A 23,514-nucleotide genomic window follows, 5' to 3' on the forward strand; every position below is an offset into this window, starting at 1 on the left:
CAGCTAAATCACTACATCTTGTTCTTCTCCATGCCCTTCAATGGGGCAATGAAATATTGCTTTTCAATTCTTCTAAGATACAGTTTCTTCTGGTCTCTTGAAGGTCTAACCAACAGCTACAACCTTCTACTTTAAAGTCTCCACCCTTGCCTTTCCTCATTTATCATCAACAACTCTTAAAGCTCAACAACCCCAAGCCTCAGAGTCGTGAATATTGCAGCCATATCTGGGACTCTCTTTTAGCACCTTTCTCACTTTCTTAATAGGATACAAAAAAGTGCTCATAATCCCTCTCTCTGTTGCAACCTTTCTTGCCTGTCTCCAGTTTATCAAAACTATTATGATCAGTGCTCAAGTTTTTTTCATCCTACTCCAGATACCCAGTCCTACACATTATTTCTCCTCCGCACATGCCAAAATCAAGACTCTTACTCCTTTTTCACCCTTGGATCTCAAACCTGTGGATCTTTTACATTCCCCACTCTTTCTTTCATCCAACAATCTTCATGTTTTTAAAATTGAAACTCTGCATCACTTAATTACCCCATTCTGATTTACCATGTATTTTATTTTACACTTTTTAACCTTGGTGTATTCTGCACTACAGGCCTTGAGCCTTCAACTGGGTGCTAACAATGTACCTCAACCCAATCCCATAAAACATTCACTTACAGCACCAAGACTATGTTTCCCACAGACTCTCTGAATAAGATAGTCAATTACGATTAAATTATGGTTTGGATTTTATGCTTTGAACCCATGCTGATTAGATTTAGGGCTGAGACTGTCTAAACTGATTTGTTACATGCCTCAATAGAAAGAGGAGCCTTTCATCCCATCAGTCTGAACTGGATTGAAATTCGGTCCCAAATGTGAAAGAACAGTGTACTATACGACTACCAATCAATCTCCTTACATATGCAGGCCTTAGCTATAACAAATGCACGCGAGATGTTATTCAAGAAGTTCATGGTACAACAGTGCAGCAGCCTGCTTTTATGCAGGGTTATCTGGCACCGAAAAGAATCTTTCACAAAGTATTTTTCATGCATTATTTTGAACATTTAGGGACTTCAAAAACACAGTGGCCTTGATTTTGCGGTCAGCAGCGAACAAATGTCATTCATTACACTTATACAGACTTTCGATGGGATTTTGCACTGCGATTTGTGGTAATTAGAGTGTTGAAACAGCACAGCACCCTCTACAGAGCGTCGAGGAGGTGTGTGGAGAGGCGTCGGGAGTGCGTTGCAGAGGCCGATAAAAGGCACAGCAGGGAGTCCGGGGCCCAGCGTGAGGAGGTGCGTGGAGAGGCGGGGCTTGTACAGCTACAGGGAGAAGGCAAAAAAGAAGTAGAAAGAAACAGAAAGGTGACGTCATAGCCAAGGGGGTAAGTGATTGGCTGGTGATTGGTGAGTAGCTTTTCTTTTTTCTCTTCCATAACAGTGAGTAAACTTTAGCAATGTTGTTGCCTATCGATGGGTTAAGTCATGGCAGGACAGCTCGGTCATGTGTTATGCTCCTCCTGTACCATGTGGGAACTCAGGGACGACTCCAGTGTCCTTGACGACTACGTGTGCGGGAAGTGTATCCGCCTCCAGCTCCTGACGGATCGCGTTGCGGAGTTGGAGCTGAGGGTGGATTCACTCTGGAGCATCCACGATGCTGAGAATGACGTGAGTAGCACGTGTAGCGAGTTAGTCGTACCACAGGGAAAAGGTCCACAGCCAGATAGGGAATGGAAGACCAGCAGGAAGAGCAGTGCAAGGAAGGTAGTGCAGGGGTCCCCTGTGGTCATCCCCCTGCAAAACAGATGCACTGCTCTGAGTACTGTTGAGGGGGATGACAAGTTCATGGCAGCGTGGCTGGCTCTGTTTGCACAGGAGTGCAGGAAAAAAAGTGGGAGAGCGATAGTGATAGGGGATTCAACTGTAAGGGGAATAGATAGGCGTTTCTGCGGCCGCAACGGAGACTCCAGGATGGTATGTTGCCTCCCTGGTGCAAGGGTCAAGGATGTCTCGGAGCGGGTGCAGGACATTCTAAAAAGGGAGGGAGAACAGCCAGTTGTTGTGGTGCACATTGGTACAAACGACATAGGTTTAAAAAAAAGGATGAGGTCCTACAAAATGAATTTAAGGAGCTAAATTAAAAAGTAGGACCTCAAAAGTAGTAATCTCGGGATTGCTACCAGTGCCACGTGCTAGTCAGAGTAGGAATCGTAGGATAGCGCAGATGAATATGTGGCTTGAGCAGTGGTGCAGCAGGGAGGGATTCAAATTCCTGGGGCATTGGAACCGGTTCTGGGGGAGGTGGGACCAGTACAAACCGGACGGTCTGCACCTGGGCAGGACCGGAACCAATGTCCTAGGGGGAGTGTTTGCTAGTGCTGTTGGGGAGGAGTTAAACTAATGTGGCAGGGGGATGTGAACCAATGCAGGGAGACAGAGGGAAACAAAAAGGAGACAAAAGCAAAGGACAGAAAGGAGATGAGTAAAAGTGGAGGGCAGAGAAACCCAAGGCAAAGAACAAAAAGGGCCACTGTACAGCAAAATTCTAAAAGGACAAAGGGTGTTAAAAAAAACAAGCCTGAAGGCTTTGTGTCTTAATGCAAGGAGTATCCGTAATAAGGTGGATGAATTAACTGTGCAAATAGATGTTAACAAATATGATGTGATTGGGATTATGGAGACGTGGCTCCAGGATGATCAGGGCTGGGAACTCAACATCCAGGGGTACTCAACATTCAGGAAGGATAGAATAAAAGGAAAAGGAGGTGGGGTAGCATTGCTGGTTAAAGAGGAGATTAATGCAATAGTTAGGAAGGACATTAGCTTGGATGATGTGGAATCTATATGGGTAGAGCTGCAGAACACCAAAGGGCAAAAAACGTTAGTGGGAGTTGTGTACAGACCTCCAAACAATAGTAGTGATGTTGGGGAAGGCATCAAACAGGAAATTAGGGGTGCATGCAATAAGGGTGCAGCAGTTATAATGGGTGACTTTAATATGCACATAGATTGGGCTAACCAAACTGGAAGCAATACGGTGGAGGAGGATTTCCTGGAGTGCATAAGGGATGGTTTTCTAGACCAATATGTCGAGGAACCAACTAGGGGGGAGGCCATCTTAGACTAGGTGTTGTGTAATGAGAGAGAATTAATTAGCAATCTCGTTGTGCGAGGCCCCTTGGGGAAGAATGACCATAATATGGTGGAATTCTGCATTAGGATGGAGAATGAAACAGTTAATTCAGAGACCATGGTCCAGAACTTAAAGAAGGGTAACTTTGAAGGATGAGGCGTGAATTGGCTAGGATAGATTGGCGAATGATACTGAAGGGGTTGACTGTGAATGGGCAATGGCAGACATTTAGAGACCGCATGGATGAACTACAACAATTGTACATTCCTGTCTGGCGTAAAAATAAAAAAGGGAAGGTGCCTCAACCGTGGCTATCAAGGGAAATCAGGGATAGTATTAAAGCCAAGGAAGTGGCATACAAATTGGCCAGAAATATCAGCGAACCCAGAGACTGGGAGAAATTTAGAACTCAGCAGAGGAGGACAAAGGATTTGATTAGGGCAGGGAAAATGGAGTACGAGAAGAAGCTTGCAGGGAACATTAAGATGGATTGCAAAAGTTTCTATAGATATGTAAAGAGAAAAAGGTTAGTAAAGACAAACGTAGGTCCCCTGCAGTCAGAATCCGGGGAAGTCATAACGGGGAACAAAGAAATGGCGGACCAATTGAACAAGTACTTTGGTTCGGTATTGATTAAGGAGGACACAAACAATCTTCCGGATATAAAAGGGGTCAGAGGGTCTAGTAAGGAGGATGAACTGAGGGAAATCCTTATTAGTCGGGAAATTGTGTTGGGGAAATTGATGGGATTGAAGGCCGATAAATCCCCAGGGCCTGATGGACTGCATCCCAGAGTACTTAAGGAGGTGGCCTTGGAAATAGCGGATGCATTGACAGTCATTTTCCAACATTCCATTGACTCTGGATCAGTTCCTATCGAAGGGTAGCCAATGTAACCCCACTTTTTAAAAAAGGAGGGAGAGAGAAAACAGGGAATTATAGACCGGTCAGCCTGACATCGGTAGTGGGTAAAATGATGGAATCAATTATTAAGGATGTCACAGCAGCGCATTTGGAAAGAGGTGACATGATAGGTCCAAGTCAGCATGGATTTGTGAAAGGGAAATCATGCTTGACAAACCTTCTGGAATTTTTTGAGGATGTTTCCAGTAGAGTGGACAAGGGAGAACCAGTTGATGTGATATATTTGGACTTTCAGAAGGCTTTCGACAAGGTCCCACACAAGAGATTAATGTGCAAAGTTAAAGCACATGGGATTGGGGGTCGTGTGCTGACATGGATTGAGAACTGGTTGTCAGACAGGAAGCAAAGAGTAGGAGTAAATGGGTACTTTTCAGAATGGCAGGCAGTGACTAGTGGGGTACCGCAAGATTCTGTACTGGGGCCCCAGCTGTTTACATTGTACATTAATGATTTGGACGAGGGGATTAAATGTAGTATCTCCAAATTTGCGGATGACACCAAGTTGGGTGGCAGTGTGAGCTGTGAGGAGGATGCTATGAGGCTGCAGAGCGACTTGGATAGGTTAGGTGAGTGGGCAAATGCATGGCAGATGAAGTATAATGTGGATAAATGTGAGGTTATCCACTTTGGTGGTAAAAACAGAGAGACAGACTATTATCTGAATGGTGACAGATTAGGAAAAGGGGAGGTGCAACGAGACCTGGGTGTCATGGTACATCAGTCATTGAAGGTTGGCATGCAGGTACAGCAGGCGGTTAAGAAAGCAAATGGCATGTTGGCCTTCATAGCGAGGGGATTTGAGTACAGGGGCAGGGAGGTGTTGCTACAGTTGTACAGGGCCTTGGTGAGGCCACACCTGGAGTATTGTGTACAGTTTTGGTCTCCTAACTTGAGGAAGGACATTCTTGCTATTGAGGGAGTGCAGCGAAGGTTCACCATACTGATTCCCGGGATGGCGGGACTGACCTATCAAGAAAGACTGGATCAACTGGGCTTGTATTCACTGGAGTTCAGAAGAATGAGAGAGGATCTCATAGAAACGTTTAAAATTCTGATGGGTTTAGACAGGTTAGATGCAGGAAGAATGTTCCCAATGTTGGGGAAGTCCAGAACCAGGGGTCACGGTCTAAGGATAAGGGGTAAGCCATTTAGGACCGAGATGAGGAGAAACTTCTTCACCCAGAGAGTGGTGAACCTGTGGAATTCTCTACCACAGAAGTTGTTGGGGCCAATTCACTAAATATATTCAAAAAGGAGTTAGATGTAGTTCTTACTACTAGGGGGATCAAGGGGTATGGCGAGAAAGCAGGAATGGGGTACTGAAGTTGCATGTTCAGCCATGAACTCATTGAATGGCGGTGCAGGCTAGAAGGGCCGAATGGCCTCCTCCTGCACCTATTTTCTATGTTTTTCTATGTTTCTACAGGTGATCTGGGACCTATGTGAACAACGAAACCATCTGTGTATCTCCTCAACCAATCCGATTCAAGAATCCTTAATAAGGTGTGCACAGTCTGAACCAGAAAGTGTAAGTTAGATTATTTAATTCAATGTAAAATCATGTACAGATAGCACAATATAGCGGGGTGGGGGGATTGGGAGAATGATGGGATTAAGAGAGAGAGATAAAAGAGCCAGAAAGAAAAAGTAAAACATTTTCTTTATACATTTTTTTTTAATTAAAAAAAAAATCTCCAACTATAATTAAAACCTGAAGGAATGAGACTCCACACTTGCAAAAGTAACTTTTTAGCGCCAGAGAGATTGTTTGGGAGTATTAAGACAAACCACGCCATTAAAAATTCACTTATATTGAATGGACAAGCCCCAACCTTTTCTGGTGTGTTTAGCGGGTATTTAATATGTAAGTTCCGGAAATTCATAGAAAATCCCTTCCATGGATATGAATGCCGAGTCTCTCAGCAAGATACTGTTAGAGCGAAGCTTTGGATGAGCTAGTTTGAGAAGTGGTTTATTCCTTCAAGTGTCCGTTCAAACTCATTTGCATATTGCCGAACGTAAAATCTGACATGAACCATCGTTTTAGAACATAATTTTTTTAAAGAAATTTGGCTTTAAAAATATTTCTTGATATTTTTAAAGAGTGGTAACTTGATGTATTTTGATTAATACAGCTGAAAACTTTAAGGTGTCTAGTTCACCATCTGTGATTAACCTAATTTTAAATAACTGAAAATAATTTTTAAAAACTCTAATCATTTACTAGTTATTCTGGTGTACAGCAGTTAGTTCCTTAGTAAATTTAAAAAAAAACAATATTCAAAAGCTTATAAAATGTGCCCATTAATGTCCTAAAGCCTAAAAAAAAGCTAAATATTTAAAGCCTCCTTGAAGGTCTGCAAATGAGTGCAATTAGTGGAAAATCTAATGGCGATTAATTCATTCTGGGGGCATGGCCAATTCTGTGTGCGGGGCCGGCTTATAGCGTGATGTTTTTTGAACTAGCATAAAAGATTGCAGAAACTCAATTTGCGTTGAATGTAATTTGCGCTTAAAATTCTGCAATCTTTTGCGCTGGTTTGACTGATTTTGGGCGAATTGCGCCAAAGAAACAGTGCAACTTCACGGAAACTCCATGAAGAAATATCTTTAGTGATGAAGTAACGAAGGAAATTATGAAATGGTATTCTTAGTCTGAATAGCACTCCTACTGCAGCAGTGTGCATTTTTACCATTTCCTGCAGCCTCTGAGTGAGATTGCCAATTAGTGCCATGCCACATTAGGGACAGTTTTGTGCCCACTGGATTACAACTGCTCAAACTCATTTCACACAGGATCCTTACCACCAACAGGTAAAGGAGATTTTCATCCCATCACTCTTTGCTAGATTTGAAGCCAGAGGTGAAAGATGTTTAACACACTACACCAATCAGTTCCTGCTCTAAAGATTTGTAATGAAATGGAGGTTGGTTGTCTGGGGAACAAAATAAAAGAGAAGCCATGCATTTCATCTCCGCTTTTACATTTCTGCATACGAAGTGGCAGAAATGTGAAACTATACTCGCCCGGTTCAGGGAACAGACTAGAACCACAGTAAAAGATCCAATTATAAAAGAAACGTCAAACACTCTAATACCAATTAAATCCCTACCAATACCTTTATGTGTCTTGGGTAAATGTACGGTGTGCTGCAATACTGTGGCATTTATAGCAGGAAGGTCTCAGGTTTGATCCCTGGTCCATTCTGAGCTTGCTGATCTCAGCAGAGTGGCAGTAAGGTACTACAATTTACTCTAGCTGAGTAACTAGTCCATACTTGTGGGATTATATCATCCAGTACAGGCTCATGCATGAAGAATGGCCACTTTGAGAGAGGCACCCAGGGAGCTGTTCCCTGGCATGAGTCGAATCTTTCATGAGAGGTGAGTGAATCCCTTTAATTGAAAAATTAAAATTTCTATCTGGCAGTCAAAGGAATAATTTCAGTATGACAGAGGACTCTAACCTGTTACTTGATAGTTGTATTTTAATGTGTTTGAAGGTCTGGAAATAGTTTCACTTTCAACACTGAAGGTAAAATACTTTAAATTACATTTCTTTGAAGTAGATCCATGAATGCATATGACAGAATCACTGAAAGTTAACATGCAGGTACAGCAAGCAATTAAGAAAGCAAATGATATGTTGGTTTTCATTACAAGAGGATTTGAGTAATAGAGTAAAGATGTCTTGCTGTAATTATGTAGGGCCCTGGTAAGACCACACTTGGAGTATTGTGTACAGTTTTGGTCTCCTTACCTAGGGAAGAATGTGCTTGCCATGGGGGGAGTGCAATGAAGGTTCACCAGACTGATTCCTAGGATGGGGGGATTGTCCTATGAGGAGAGATTGAGTAGACTAGGCCTATATTTTCTGGAGTTTAGGTGATCTCATTGAAACATACAAAATTCTTACAGGGCTTGACAGGGTAGATGTAAGGAGGATGTTTCCCCTGGCTGGGAAGTCTAGAACCAGGGGCCTCAGTCTCAGAATAAGGGGTCAGCCATTTAGGACTGAGATGAGGAGAAATTTCTTCACTCAGAGAGTGGTGAATCTTTGTAATTCTCTACCCTAGAGAGCGGTGGACGCTCAGCCATTGAGTATATTCAAGACAGAGATTGATAGATTTTTGAATATTCGGGGAATCAACATTTATGGGGATAGTGCAGGAAAGTGGAGTTGAGATAAAAAATTAGCCATGATCTTAATGAATGGCAGAGCAGGCCCGAAGAGCCGAATGGCCTACTCCTGCTCCTAATTCTTATGTTCTTATTATATCACACATATATAAAGTGTGTATGTATCTGTTTTTGTGCAAGTAATACAAATATATGAAGGGATATCAGTAAGGATGATCAGGTGGTTGGAAACACTGGAGAGAGTTAAGGAACAGCAAAGAATGCAAGACTCTGGTAGGGGTTGTCTCATGACCTGACAGTAGTGATGTAGTGGGGGATGTACACATACAGAGATCAGAGAAGCATGTAGCAAAAGCAATGTGGCTATAATCAGAGAATTGGTCAAGTAGTAAAGGCAATGAATTTCTAGAATGTATTCAGGACAATTTTTTATAACAATATGTTTCAGAACAGGCAAGCGAAGAGGTCAAACTAAATTTAGTGATGAGTAACGAACCAGAATTAGTTAACAATCTGACGGTAAGGGAATAGTGATCATAATATGATTGAATTTTATATTTTATTTGAGAGGAAGCAGGGATGGTCACAAACAAGGTTTTAAATTTAAATAAGTCAAACTTTAAAAGGGATGAGAAATGAACTGACCACAATAAATCAGGCTGAACTGTTAATGGGTAAACCTACAAATAAACATTGGGAAGTATTCAAATAAATATTTAGAATGATAAGAAACAACGACATACCCCTCAACAGCAAAGGCTCCACTTGTGTAGTTAAGTAACCATAATTAATAAATAAGGTAAGAGACAGTTAATAAGCTGAAAGAAAAGGCTTACAAAAATGCAAGCAAAGGTGGAAATCCAGTGGACTGGGAGTACTATAAAAAGCAACAAAGGGATACAAAGAAAATAATAAGATGCGCAAAAGGGAATATGAAAAGAACCTGCAAGGGATATCAAAGCTAATAAAAAAAGTTTAAATAAATATATTGAGAAAGAGAATGTTAAAGGGGAATGTCGGTCCATTAAGGGCAAATAGAGACAAGACTATAAGGACAATAAGGAAATGACAAATTTGTAAAATAAGTACTTTATATCCATTTTCAGGGTGGAGAAAGAGGACAAAATACCAGCAGTACAAGGCAACCTAAAAAAAAGTCAAGGGGAGAAACTTAGTGGATTTAAGTAAAAGTGGTAGTGGTGAAAATAGTGGAACTTGAGAAGAAAATCTCTCGGACTGGATGGTTTCTACTCCAGAGTATTAAAATATATAGGTGAGGAAATTCCTGTAAGATGAGTTTTCATTATCAGGTTGGCGGCATATTATATTTTCTCTTGAATGAAGTCAATAGCCAGATTCATTCTGCTATAAATAAAGCATTACATAGAGTACGGATTTATCACTAGTATTTTTGCGAGTGTACTGGTGGGCATATAAAATATCTATATTGTATATGTTGAGTGTTGAGTTGAACTGTGAAAACCACCCAGCAGCACAATTAGATTATAGATTCTGTTCTTCCAAACTTGAGTTTTGTCTAAAGGGAACTTTTTTGAGCTCCACAATACTAGGGTGATGTGTTGCCGACCAGTTTTTGAGCAATTTGAGGTACTAAATTCATAGTAATCGCAAAAAGAAACATTTTAGCACAATATTAAAACATTAAGTGCAATTTTTCCAAAAGTATATGGCATCGATATCCAAAGTAAACCTAATACCAGCAATCTATTGTTGAGGTACCCTTATTAAATTGAGAAACCTAGGTGGAGGTTAGATCCTATGGCCAAAGCCCATAGTGCAGGACATCAAGACTAGGAAAAGCAGGTGGAGAAGCCAAAGTAAATCTAGAAGCAGTGGTTTGGTAATTCCAAGTTTGGATTTTTAAAACTTGTAGATTGTAGGAGTGAGGTAAAGAGTTCCACAGTTTTGAAATTCCGAGAAAAAGTAAGTTACTTAAAACTGGATCTGCTATCACGACTGACACACGTATTCTTAACGTCACACATTACACACAATTTACTTATTTTGAAAGAGTTTCTCTGCTCTATGCAGTTTAACAGTATTTCTGAAAATCATGTGTATGGTAATCCTACCTGTAAGATAGCAACTGTCTGGGAGAAGTGATGCTGCTCCATTGTGGAGGTGGAGTACAAGGCAGCTAGTGGGTGGTCAAACTTGTGTAGATAGCTGTTACTATAACCTCTGTGATCTAGGTCATGACACAAACAAGCCACGAGGAGACCTTTCCGCTTTTCACAGGAAAAGATAAGGGAGACAAAAAGAAATTGGTTACAATTCCACTCTTACCCAATAATAGCCCCTTGAATACATCGTGAAAACATAGGGCTCAATTTTCCCCAAAGCTTTTTTTTGGCATACTTGAAGAGTTACGTCCGTTTTTTGGGGGCCAAGTACACCAAAAAAAATGTTCTAAGTTTCCCCGTTTGATTTCTTCACTTTGGCGCAGCCTACCCTGTCCTTTAGTTTTGGGGGTGGAGCCTTGATCTGTGCCAAAAAGATTGGGTTGCCACAGTAACCAGGGACACAATGCGGGCTGAGGCTGCAAAGTGAAACATACAGCCAGCTCGCAACACATTAAAATACATTGCAGCAACTTACCTCCAATTATTAAAGTTCTCCCCGCAGCCTCCCCCCGCTCCCGATACCCGCCCCTATCCCAGGCCGAAGGGCTTGCCGGTCTGCTTCCTTAGCCCGCCTTGAGCCCCGAGTGGCTTGCCAGTCCTACACCCCCATCCACCCCTAGCTCCGAGTGCCTTGCCGGTCCCACTCCCCTGCCTGACCCTAGCTCCGAGTGCTTTGCCGATCCCGGTCCTGCTCCCCCGCCCCGAGCCAAAGGGCTTGCCGGTCTGCTTCCCTAGCCCGCCCGAGCTTTGAGTGGCTTGCCAGTCCCGCTCCTCCGCCCACCCTGAGCCCCGAATCGGCAAATGCATGGCATGAATGGGCAAATGCATGGCAGATGCAGTATAATGTGGATAAGTGTGAGGTTATCCACTTTGGTGGCAAAAACAGGAAGGCAGATTATTATCTGAATGGTGACAGATTAGTAAAAAGGGAGGTTCAACGAGACCTGGGTGTCATGGTACATCAGTCATTGAAGGTAGGCATGCAGGTACAGCAGGCAGTAAAGAATGCAAATGGCATGTTGGCCTTCATAGCGAGGGGATTTGAGTATAGGAGCAGAGAGGTCTTACTGCAGTTGAACAGGGCCTTGGTGAGACCACACCTTGAGTATTGTGTGCAGTTTTGGTCTCCTAATCTAAGGAAGGACATTCTTGCTATTGAGGGAGTGCAGCGAAGGTTCACCAGACTGATTCCCGGGATGGCAGGACTGACATATGAAGACTGGATCGACTAGGCTTATATTCACTAGAATTTAGAAGAATGAGAGAGAATCTCATAGAAACATATAAAATTCTGACCGGATTGGACAGTTTAGATGCAGGAAGAATGTTCCCGATGTTGGGGAAGTCCAGAACCAGGGGTCACAGTTTAAGGATAAGGGGTAAGCCATTTAGAACCGAGATGAGGAGAAACTTCTTCACTCAGAGAATTGTGAACCTGTGGAATTCTCTACCACAGAAAGTTGTTGAGGCCAGTTTGTTAGATATATTCAAAAGGGAGTTAGATGTGGCCTTTACTGGTAAAGGGATCAAGGGGTATGGAGAGAAATCAGGAATGGGGTACTGAAGTTGCATGATCAGCCATGATCATATTGAATGGTGGTGCAGGCTCAAGAGGCCTTATGGCCTACTCCTGCACCTATTTTCTATGTTTCTATGTCCCGCTCCCCCGCCAAGTGGCCTCCCGGTCTGCTCCCCCGTCCCTATCCCAGGCCGAATGGCCTCCTCCCTCCCGGTCCCCGCATCTAACTATACCGAAAGACATCCCCCCCGTCTCTCTTACCTCTCCTGCTGCTACTGTCCGGACATCGACTGCACTTACCTACGCCAATTTCCTTACCTGCGCCGATTTCCTTAACTCTCCAGAAGGTTTTTCTGCAGAGGTCACATACGCTGGCCTAAGAAGAACTGGAGTAACTCTCAGCTGGCGAAACTTGCCTAAATGACCCTTTGGCTAAAAAAATCCTAACAGTTACGTTGGTGCAAATTGATTGGGGAAACTGTGTTTTTTTTAAAAATCTTAGGCCAAAAAAAGCATCTGCTCCAAAAAAATGGTGCAAATCACTGGGGGAAATTGAGCCCTATTATAGTTTGTAACATGGTAACTTAAGAGCTGCTAACAGTATTTTTTAATAAATCAAAGAACTATCATTAGTTAGTTGCTGATTGATTTCTACTGGCTGTTGCTATGATTGTGCAAGTGTTTGGTACTTTCTAGAGTTCTTTAAAGTTGCTGAAATCTACAGGGAGTGGTGTGGCAGGCACTGAAGGACTTTGTCATGACTTCATACATAAATCAGTTGCTCCCAGACATAAGTGCATTAGTAGGAATTCCCCTTGGAATACAGTATGACTTGGAGAATGAATAGAGATCGTGCAGAGCAGAACAAGCTTCTGGAAGAGGGAGGAGGAGGGAGCGAAGGGCTCTCAGCAGAAGGCCATATCTGCCCAGGGTGTTCATGGAGCAATTCTCCAACCTGAACCTCAGCGAGGAACAGTGGTGTGAGATGTCTGTGCTTCAGTAAGGACATCCTCACTAAAATCTGCCACATGCTGCAGCCACAACTGCAATCTCTGATTAGGGCAAGGACCGCATTGCCATTGGCTGTGAAGGTGACTGTGGCAATGACCTTTTATGCGTCAGGTTCCTTCCAGGCTGGAGCTGGCGATATTAGCAACTTCTCAGTTTGCCATCCACTGTTGCATAAGGGAGGTCACTGAGGCTCTGTATTCAAAGAGAGCTGACTGCATTTCATAATCTTTTGCCAGACAGCAGCAGGCGGAGTGAGCATGTAGCTTTGCGAGGACTGTAGGTCTCCCCATGGTGCAGGGTGCCATTGACTGCCGCATGTTGCTTTGCAGGCACTGCGTGTCTGAGATGTACCGCAACCGAAAGGGATTCCACTCCCTCAACGTCGAGCTGGTGCGCGACCATAGGCAGCAAATCATGCAGGTCAATCTGGCAAGCTTGCATCTTCGCAATCCTTGCCCCCTGCCCTGGCGCAGGCCACTTGTGCCTGGTGTCTCACCACGTGCAGATCCCACCTCTATGCTATCCTCTAAATTATGCACAGTGTTAGTATCTGAGCTGGTAGCTGTGAGTGTGAAATCGAGTGTGAAATTCAGTGTCTTGTTGCTCCTCCACTACTACCTGGCCAGGTTGCAGTTCTTGGGGATCTGAAAGGAGAAAGGCACAAGGGTAAGGTTGTGGTGAGGGGAGGGCGAAAGGAAGAGGTGCATGCTTACACCTTCTGCAGCTTGTAACTCAGAAGAGATTGTGGGATGAAGGGGAAGTGGTATGTGAGAAGGAGGATTAGGTATGAGGATACTGGTCATCTTCTATAGTTTTAAGTCCTGCCGCTAATTATGTGCTCAGCAATGGCCACTCCAATGAAGGCGAGCACCGTGTCCTCCATGGAGCTAAGTGAATGCAGGTCACCTGTGACCCACTGGTAAGCTCCTTCTGCCTCTGGCTGCATAGCACAATGTCCTGTAAGAGAGAGGGAGGTGTGTCAGTGAGTGTGGTGCAATCTGTTTGGGTTATGTGGCTGTCATGGTTGAATAGCTGGCAGTGTGTGCAAGCTGTGAGATGTGGGTGTGAGGCTTGCAGCAGTGCCAAATGTGTGAGCGGGAGGTGCCGCTATGAATGTTAGGTATGAGTCCTGATTGATAGAAATTGTTGGTCGGTGAGCGATGGGGCTGTGGCCCACTGAACAGTGCCTGAGGCTAGTTGTGCAGTTGGTGGGATATGGCATTTGAAGATGAATTCACTGACCTTGACCACTCATGTGAGGTCATTGAACTTTTTGCGGGATTACAACCAGGTCCTCCTGGCATTGACCACCATGGCTATCTGGTCCCACTGCATTCTAAGCGTTTGTCTGGAGGGTCTCCTGGCCCCCTGTGGATACAGCACCTCTCTCCTCCTTTCCACCTCCTCCACCAAGGCCTCCAGTGTAGCGTCCGAGATTGGGCCACGCTCTCTCCCATGTTGTACCATTATTGAGTTTTTTTCCATGTCAGAGTGATTTGTGCAAGGACTTCCACTACCTGCTCCAGCTACAATGCAGCCTCCTTTAAAAGGTGCAGGCTAGCTGTAAGTGGTGTAGGCTAGCTTTTACTTGTGCTAGTCTCTCATGTTTTGTGCCCCCCGCTGAGATGTGCAGCCACTCAACAGTGCAGTTGGCACTGGCTGCACGCGACAATCATGCTAATGAGCAGGTAGCATGAAGTTGGCATGCTGCCTGCATCACACTGAATGGGCGCGGGATAATTGCGCATCACAAGCCCCGCGACAGTTTTCACTGTGTCATTAATACTGTAACGTCCCTAATTGGTTTGTGGTAAACCTTCCCCAGAAGAACACATAAGGAAGCTATTTATTATTTTTCAGCTTTTCAAAAATAATATTCTTCAGCATTCTTTATTTTTTTAAATCCATCCATAGTCCAAGTGTTGACCACTTAGCCTGTCATTTCTGCCCAACCTAAAGTTTCCCTTTACTTTATGAGCATCACAGGAAAGTCACTAATATAAATTTTTAACGGGATAGTAAACATGAAACAGTACATCTAGATACATCAAGGCACAGAGAAAATTTGGGACAGAAAAAAGGAAGTATTTCTTCATCAGAAGGTGATCAACATCTGTAACAAAGAAAGAAAAAAAGATTTGCATTTCTGTAGCGCCTTTCACGACCACCGGATATCCCAAAGCGCTTTACTGCCAATGAAGTATTTTTTGAAGTGTAGTCAGTGTTGTAATATTGTAATGCAGCAGCCATTTTGCACACAGCAAGACCCCACAAACAGCAATGTGATAATGATCAGATAATTTGTTTTAGTGATGTTGGTTGAGGGATAAATATTGGCCAGGACACCAGGGATAACTCCCCTGCTCTCCTTCGAAACAGTGGCTTGGGATCTTTTATGTCCACCTGAGAGCGCAGATGGGATCTCTCAGGTGGACGGCACCTCCGACAGTGCTGCACTCCCTCAGTACTGCACTGGCGTGTCAGCCTCGATTTTTTTGCTCAAGGCTCTGGAGTGGAACTTGAACCCACAACCTTCTGACTCAGAGGCAAGGTTGCTACCCACTGAGCCGCTAATTCTCAATTATTCAGAGTATAATCGAGAATTATATTACCCCATTATCCTCTGGGTAGAAGCCGCAACTGTGAGTAAGCCGCACCCTGCGTATCTCGGGTGTCTCCTTGATTCTTCCTGAAATCTTCTACACTTTGTGGCTGTTGAGACCCAGTGCTTAAACCCTAATCCATATTCAAAACTGAACCAATCACTAGCTTACACCAAATTCCCCAAAATTCAATCATAAAGATGCCACGTCCACAGCACCTTTGGTTACTCAGGTTCTGGTCCCATGACCCCCTTACATCATCTGTTTTTGACCATCAAGACTCATATTGTTGTGTATGCAATAACTGTTAGACTGAGTACTGTTTAACTCCACGTGGTGTGACTTTGGCTCTGCTTTATTAAGCCCCAAAGTGACTAATATACAAAATGGCTGGCCTTTTATACTTGGGCTGCACTGCAGCCCAATAGCCTCCAACAGTGATGCCATCTAGTGGCTAGTGATTCCAAAAGTGTATACATGATATTAACACAATCTTTTACAAATTGAGACAGTCCGGTGTTTTACGCTCCCGGATTGACCAACTCAGTTCAACTCCAGCCTTGGGTGAGTGTTCAGAGTCTGTTGTGACTGGTGGCTGACCTGGTGGAGTGGCAATGGCCATTTCAGAGATTGAAAGTCCCGACTCACTGATGACCACTGAGTCCTCATGATTGGGGGTAGGTTGGTTGGTCGTCGATTGTCTCTTCCTCCCGACTGTTCCGGTTCGTCTGTGTGCCGCAGCTATGTCTGATCCATATGTTTCCTGCATGTTTGCCCATTTTTGAACTTGACAATAAATACTCTGTTGCCCTCCTTGGCCATGACAGTACCAGCGATCCACTTGAGACCCTGACCATAATTCAGAAAATGTACAGCATCATTTACAGAAATATCGCATGACACAGTTGTGCGATCGTGATACCCTTGCTGACTTTGTCTTCTATATTCAATATGATTATTCAAGTCAGGGTGTACAAGAGAAAGCTTGGTCTTAAGACCTTTCTTCATCATTAGTTCAGCAGGTGAGACCCAGGTAAGCGTGTGCAGTCTCTAACTAAGCAGTATGCATGACAGGTGGGTCGGCAGTGACCCTTGGGTTACTCGCTTCATACTCTGCTTTATGATTTGGACAGCACGTTCTGCTTGCCCATTGCATGCAGGTTTGAATGGTGCTGACCTTACATGTTGGATACCATTGAGTTTCATGAACTCTTAAAACTCCTGACTGGTGAAGCACGATCCGTTGTCGCTAACAACGATGTCAGGCAGACCATGTGTCACAAACATGACATTGAGATTCTCAATGGTAGCTGTGGATGTGCTGGATGATATGATTATATACTCTATCCACTTCGAATATGCATCCACCACAACTAAAAACATCTTCCCCAGGAAAGGACCTGCAAAGTCTATGTGGATCCTGGACCGTGGTTTGGACAGTCACGATTGCAGACTCAGCGGTAATTCCACTGGTGCTTTGCTGAGCTGCACACATGATTCCAGCTCAGAGTCAATTCCCGGCCACCATACATGAGACCTGCCGATGGCTTTCATCATTGCAATGCCGGGATGTGTACTATGTAGCTCACGTACAAATTTCTCTCTCATTTTCTTGGGCATAACAACACGATTGCCCCACAGTATACAATCCGACTGAATAGACAGTTTGTCTTTGCGATGAATGTAAGGTTTAGTCTCCTCGCACATTTGCTTGGGTATGGCAGACCAATCACCTTTGAGGATGCAACTCTTCACCACCGATAAAATTGGGTCCTGGCTAGTCCAGGTCTTAACTTGCTGAGTCATGACAGGGGTTCCTTCACTCTCAAAAGCATCCATAACTAACACTAGGTCAGCCGGTTGTGGTGTTTCTACCTCCGGTGTGGGCAACGGCAGACGGCTCAAAGCATCGGCACAATTCTCGGTGCCAGGTCTATGGCGAATGACAATCATAAGCGGATAATGTCAGTGCCCATCTCTGGATGCGGGATGAAAGATTGATATTGATACCTTAGTTTTCAGAGAACAGTGAAATGAGCGGCTTGTGATCTGTCTCCAATTCAAACCGAAGACCAAACAGGTACTGATGCATCTTTTTTACCCCATACACACAGGCTTGTGCTTCTTTCTCTACCATGGTGTAGGCTCTTTCCGCTTTAGACAACTTTTTGAAGCATACGCGACTGGTTGAAGTTTACTCGACTCATTAGCTTGTTGGAGTACGTAACCAATTCCATATGACAAACAGCACAGCTCCAATACTAAACGTTTACATGGGTCATAATGTATCAGCAGCTTGTGAGAGCAAAGCAGATTAGTGGCTTTCTCAAAAGCTCTGTCTTGAGTAAATGGGCACTTTTCAGAGTAGGAGTAAGAGTAGGAGTAAATGGGTACTTTTCAGAATGGCAGGCCGTGACTAGTGGGGTACCGCAAGGTTCTGTGCTGGGGCCCCAGCTGTTTACACTGTACATTAATGATTTAGACGAGGGGATTAAATGTAGTATCTCCAAATTTGCGGATGACACTAAGTTGGGTGGCAGTGTGAGCTGCGAGGAGGATGCTATGAGGCTGCAGAGTGACTTGGATAGGTTAGGTGAGTGGGCAAATGCATGGCAGATGAAGTATAATGTGGATAAATGTGAGGTTATCCACTTTGGTGGTAAAAACAGAGAGACAGACTTTTATCTGAATGGTGACAGATTAGGAAAAGGGGAGGTGCAACGAGACCTGCGTGTCATGGTACATCAGTCATTGAAGGTTGGCATGCAGGTACAGCAGGCGGTTAAGAAAGCAAATGGCATGTTGGCCTTCATAGCGAGGGGATTTGAGTACAGGGGCAGAGAAGTGTTGCTACAGTTGTACAGGGCCTTGGTGAGGCCACACCTGGAGTATTGTGTACAGTTTTGGTCTCCTAACTTGAGGAAGGACATTCTTGCTATTGAGGGAGTGCAGAGAAGGTTGACCAGACTGATTCCCGGGATGGCGGGACTGACCTATCAAGAAAGACTGGATCAACTGGGCTTGTATTCACTGGAATTCAGAAGAATGAGAGGGGACCTCATAGAAATGTTTAAAATTCTGATGGGTTCAGACAGGTTAGATGCAGGAAGAATGTTCCCAATGTTGGGGAAGTCCAGAACCAGGGGTCACAGTCTAAGGATAAGGGGTAAGCCATTTAGGACCGAGATGAGGAGAAACTTCTTCACCCAGAGAGTGGTGAACCTGTGGAATTCTCTACCACAGAAAGTTGTTGAGGCCAATTCACTAAATATATTCAAAAAGGAGTTAGATGAAGTCCTTACTACTAGGGGGATCAAGAGGTATGGCGAGAAAGCAGGAATGGGGTACTGAAGTTGCATGTTCAGCCATGAACTCATTGAATGGCGGTGCAGGCTAGAAGGGCCGAATGGCCTACTCCAGCACCTATTTTCTATGTTTCTATGTTTGAGACGCACCCCACACCCAGTTGCCGCCTTTTTCTTAGAAGCATATGCAGTGGTTCTAATAAGGTGCTCAATTTAGGTAGAAAATTACCGAAGTAGTTGAGTAGACCCAGGAACGAATGCAGCTCCGTCACATTCTGCGGCTTGGTTGCATTCTTGATGACCTTGGTTTTCGCCTCCGTGGGTCTGATGCCATCAGCAGCAATTTTCCTCCCCAGGGATTCGACCTCTGGCGCCAAGAAGACGCACTTCGAGCGTTTCAGTCTGAGACTCACTTTGTCCAGACGATGTAGAACCTCTTCCAGGTTGTTCAGATGTTCCTCGGAGTCACGACCTGTGATCAAGATGTCATCTTGGAACACGACGGTTCTGGGAACGGACTTCAGTAGACTCTCCATGTTCCTCTGAAATATTGCTTCAGCCGAGCGAATTCCAAAAAGGCACCTGTAATAAATAAGTCCTTTATCCGTGTTAATGCACGTAAGTCTCTTCGATGTCTCGACCAGTTCCTGCATCATATAGGCCGATGTCAAGTCCAGTTTGGTGAACGACTTTCCCCCGGCTAGCGTTGCAAACAAGTCATCAGCCTTCGGTAACGGGTACTAATCCTGTTTCGAAACCCTGTTGATTCTGACTGTGCCATCACTTTTCAACACAGGAACAACGGGGCTGGCCAATTCATTAAATTCAACCGTTGATATGATCCCTTTATGCTGGAGTCTGTCCAGTTCGATTTCGACCTTCTCCCTCATCATATACGGAACTGCCCGAGCGTTATGATGGACGGGTGTTGCATCTGAGTCCAGTTGAAGTTGCCGATGCCTGGTTCGAACAGAGAGGGGAACTTGCTCAGTACTTGGGCACATGTATCTTCCTCCGACGACAACGCCTTGATGTCATTCCAATCGCATCTGATTTTTTAAAGCCAGTTCCTGCTGAACAGCGTTGGGCCATTGCCTGGTTCAATCCATAGTGGTAACTCGTGAACCGCACCATCATACGACACTTTAATTGTGGCACTGCCAATCACTGTTATGAGTTCTTTGGTGTACGTGCGCAACTTGGCATTGACTGGACTCAGCCTGGGCCTCACAGTCTTAGTATCCCACAGTCTGTCGAATGCCCTCTGCCTCATTATCGATTGACTCGCCCCCATGTCCAGTTCCATCAATACTGGCACCACATTAAATTTCACTTTGATCATTATCGGTTTGCTCTTAGTTCGGAACGAGTACAGTCCATACACTTCCTCCTCTGGTATCTCGGATAGCGTATCCGGATCCGCGCTAGTCTGACCATCATCCTCCACGTGGTGTGTCGCAGCACGCTTGCTCATCTGTGGACACTTGCGCTGAAGATGCCCCACTCTCAAACAGCCTTTACAACTATATTGCTTAAATCGGCACTGTTGGTGCCGGTGATTTCCCCCACATTGCCAACATGGAGAAATCGGATGCATTCCCGTTGGCGGACTTTGGGCAGTCACAGGTTTCGCGTACACAATCGGGTAGGCCATGTGCCATGTGCCGCTCTGTCGAACGCTGAAATCAATCATATTTACAGTACTTGCCGAGTTTCGATTTTTCACTGATAACCTGCTTTAGACTTCTATCCGTCGTCATGCATGACTGAGCGATCGTGATGGCCCTGTTCAAGTCCAACGTCTCCACCGCCAGTAGTTTACGCAGGATCACCTCGTGGTTGATGCCGATTACAAAGAAGTCCCGCAGCATGTCTGCCAACACAGCCCCGAACTTACACGGTCCCGCTAGATGTCTTAGGTCGGCAACAAATTCTGCCGCATTCTGGCCCTCTGAGTGAACGTGCGTGTAAAATGTGTATCTTAAGATGATGCTTTCGTCTGGCTTGAAGTGGTCCTGTACCAGTGTACACAATTCTTCATACGTCTTCTCTGTTGAACTCACAGACAGGAGTAGACTTTTTATCACACCATTAATTTTTGGACCTCAAACCGTTTTGTTGGCCACGAAGAACTGGCTCAAACGGCTCACAAAGTCTGCCCAATCTTCTCCTTCCACAAATCGCTCCAACAATCCAATTGTGCTCATTTTTGCATGAAGGTTCTTGTTGCCTCGTCGCCAAATGTTGTGTATGCAATAACTGTTAGACTGAATACTGTTTAACTCCAAGAGGTATGACCTTGGCTCTGCTTTACTAAGGCCCAAAGTGACTAATATGCAAAATGGCTGGCTTTTTATACTTGGGCTGCACACACGTGCGTGCAGCCCAATGGCCTCCAACAGTGACGCCATCTAGTGGCTAGTGATCTCAAAAGTACATAATGACACATATCTGGGGTAGTTATGACAACACAAAAGAACATGCCTCCATACCGTGGAGATATTGCGTCCATGATGGTCCTTGATGGCATATGTTTTTAGCTCACTGCCAGACATAACAGTTGATTACAGACTTTTATATTTAATTCTTACAGTCAATTCTAAATCCATTACTGGTGATTATATTACTAAAGATAGAAAACAAGCATTCTAAATCTTACAGCCAGAACCAAGAAGCACTGATCTCCACTTCTGGAGGAATTTGGGAGAGCATAAAAAAAGATGAGATGTGCTGTAACTGTGCCCTGCCTCAAGCTTCTTCCTCATCCACCCAGATAATGATTGCTTTGTGCCACCAGAACCCAGGCATATTGTGGCGTTTAGGATACATGCTCTACAATATTGAACATCCAATCCAACCTGTCAAGATAAAGGCACAAGGAGCTGAATGGCCTACTCCTGTAGAGGGGTCAAGATGGTACACCTAGCAATGGAAGAATGTGTCAAGGCATCAAGGCAAACAGGTCCACAGTATTCCAAGGCACTGTGAACTGGTCAGCCAATCTACCCAGCTATTAGGCTTAGGGTGAATAAACTGCAGCTGTGCCCCTGCACGCATTTGGGGTTCCTAAGACTTGACTCTTGTATTCTAAAAAACAACTACTCCATGTGAGTTCCAGACCCTCACCAACCTCTGGGTGAAAACATTTCCCCTCAAATCCCCTCTAAACCTCCTACCAATTAGTTTAAATCTGTCTCCTGGTTGTTGACTCCTCTGCTAAGGAAAATAGGTCCTTCCTATCTACTTTATCTATGTCTCTCATAATTTTATACACCTCAATAAGGTCTCCCCTCAACCTCCCCTGTTCCAAAGAAATCAAACCCAGCCTATCCAATCTTTCCTCATTGCTAAAATTCTCCAGTCCTGGCAACATCCTCGTAAATCTCCTCTGTACCCTCTCGAGTGCAAATACATCTTTCCTGTAATGTGGTGACCAGAACTGCACGCAGTACTCTAGCTGTGGCCTAACTAGTGTTTTAGACAGTTTAAGCATAACCTCCCTGCTCTTGTATTCTATGCCTCAGCTAATAAATGCAAGTATTCCATATGCCTTCTTAACCACCTTATCTACCTGGCCTGCTATCTTCAGGGATCTGTGGACATGCACTCCAAGATCCCTTTGTTCCTCTATACTTCTCAGTGTCCTACCATTTAATGTGCATTCCCTTGCTTTATTAGCCCTCCCGAAAGGCATTACCTTACACTTCTCCAGATTGAATTCCATTTGCCACTGTTCTGCCCACCTGGCCAGTTCATTGATATCTTCTTGCAGTCTACAGCTTTCTTCTTCATTATCCACCACACAGCTAATTTTTGAATTGTTTGCAAGCTTTCTAATCATACCCTGTACAGTCAAGTCTAAATTATTGATATATACCACAAAAAGCAAGGGATCTAGTACTGAGCCCTGCAAAACCCCACTGGAAACAGCCTTCCAGGCACAAAAATACCCATCAACCATTACCCTTTGCTTCCTGCCTCTGAGTCAATTTTGGATCCAACTTGCCACTTTGCCTTGGATCCCATGGGCTTTTACTTCCGTGACTTGTATGCCATGTGGGACCTTGCCAAAGGCCTTGCTAAAATCCATATACACTGCATCAAATGCACTGCCCTCATCGACCATCCTTGTTACCTCCTCAAAAAATGTAATCAAGTTAGTCAGACATGACCTTCCCTTAACAAATTCATGTTGACTGTGCTTGATTAATCCGTGTCTTTCTAAATGAAGATTTATCCTGTCCCTCAGAATTTTCTCCAATAATTTTCCCACCACCTAGGTTAGGCTGACTGGCCTGTAATTACTTGGTCCATTCCTCTCTCCCTTTTTAGACCAAGGTACAACATTAGCAGTCCTCCAGTACCACACCTATACCCTCTTCCATCATTCTGGCAGACTGCCTGTTCTGATCCCAAACCACTTCCATAACCATTCACCCCTTTCCACATGCCAACTCTAATGCTCCACCTAGCCCATCCCAGCTTCTGCTGCCAAAACCCAAGTTTCTCTCCCACTTACCCATGTTGTACCATCTACCGGACAGCCTGTCCCCAACCAATGCCAGTACACATTAGTTACTATCTTGCGATGTATCCAAGGCTCTAACAAGGGTAGGACGTAAAAACTGAGTACATCAGCAAATTATGTGCAAAAGCCACTCAGAAGAGAAAAGAGACAGAGGGCGATTGGAAGAATGACAGTGAGGAAAAGTCAGACACAGAAAGAT

The 23,514-nt window shown here is 44.4% G+C and overlaps 1 protein-coding gene across 5 annotated transcripts in view; it reads right to left on the reverse strand.

Annotated features, from left to right (window-relative positions):
* pde10a (phosphodiesterase 10A) overlaps positions 1 to 23,514 on the reverse strand; it is a 662,262-nt gene that overhangs the window by 65,519 nt on the left and 573,229 nt on the right. For 4 of the 5 annotated variants that reach the window (XM_070889659.1, XM_070889660.1, XM_070889658.1 and 1 more), the window contains one exon: positions 10,299 to 10,454. The exons of the other annotated variant lie outside the window; for it this stretch is intronic. In XM_070889659.1, coding sequence (XP_070745760.1) covers positions 10,299 to 10,454 — 156 coding nt within the window. The remainder of the gene's footprint in view (positions 1 to 10,298; positions 10,455 to 23,514) is intronic. 5 annotated transcript variants of the gene reach the window in all.

The sequence above is a fragment of the Pristiophorus japonicus genome, chromosome 9 (genome assembly GCF_044704955.1).
Source record: "Pristiophorus japonicus isolate sPriJap1 chromosome 9, sPriJap1.hap1, whole genome shotgun sequence".
NCBI lineage: Eukaryota > Metazoa > Chordata > Chondrichthyes > Pristiophoridae > Pristiophorus > Pristiophorus japonicus.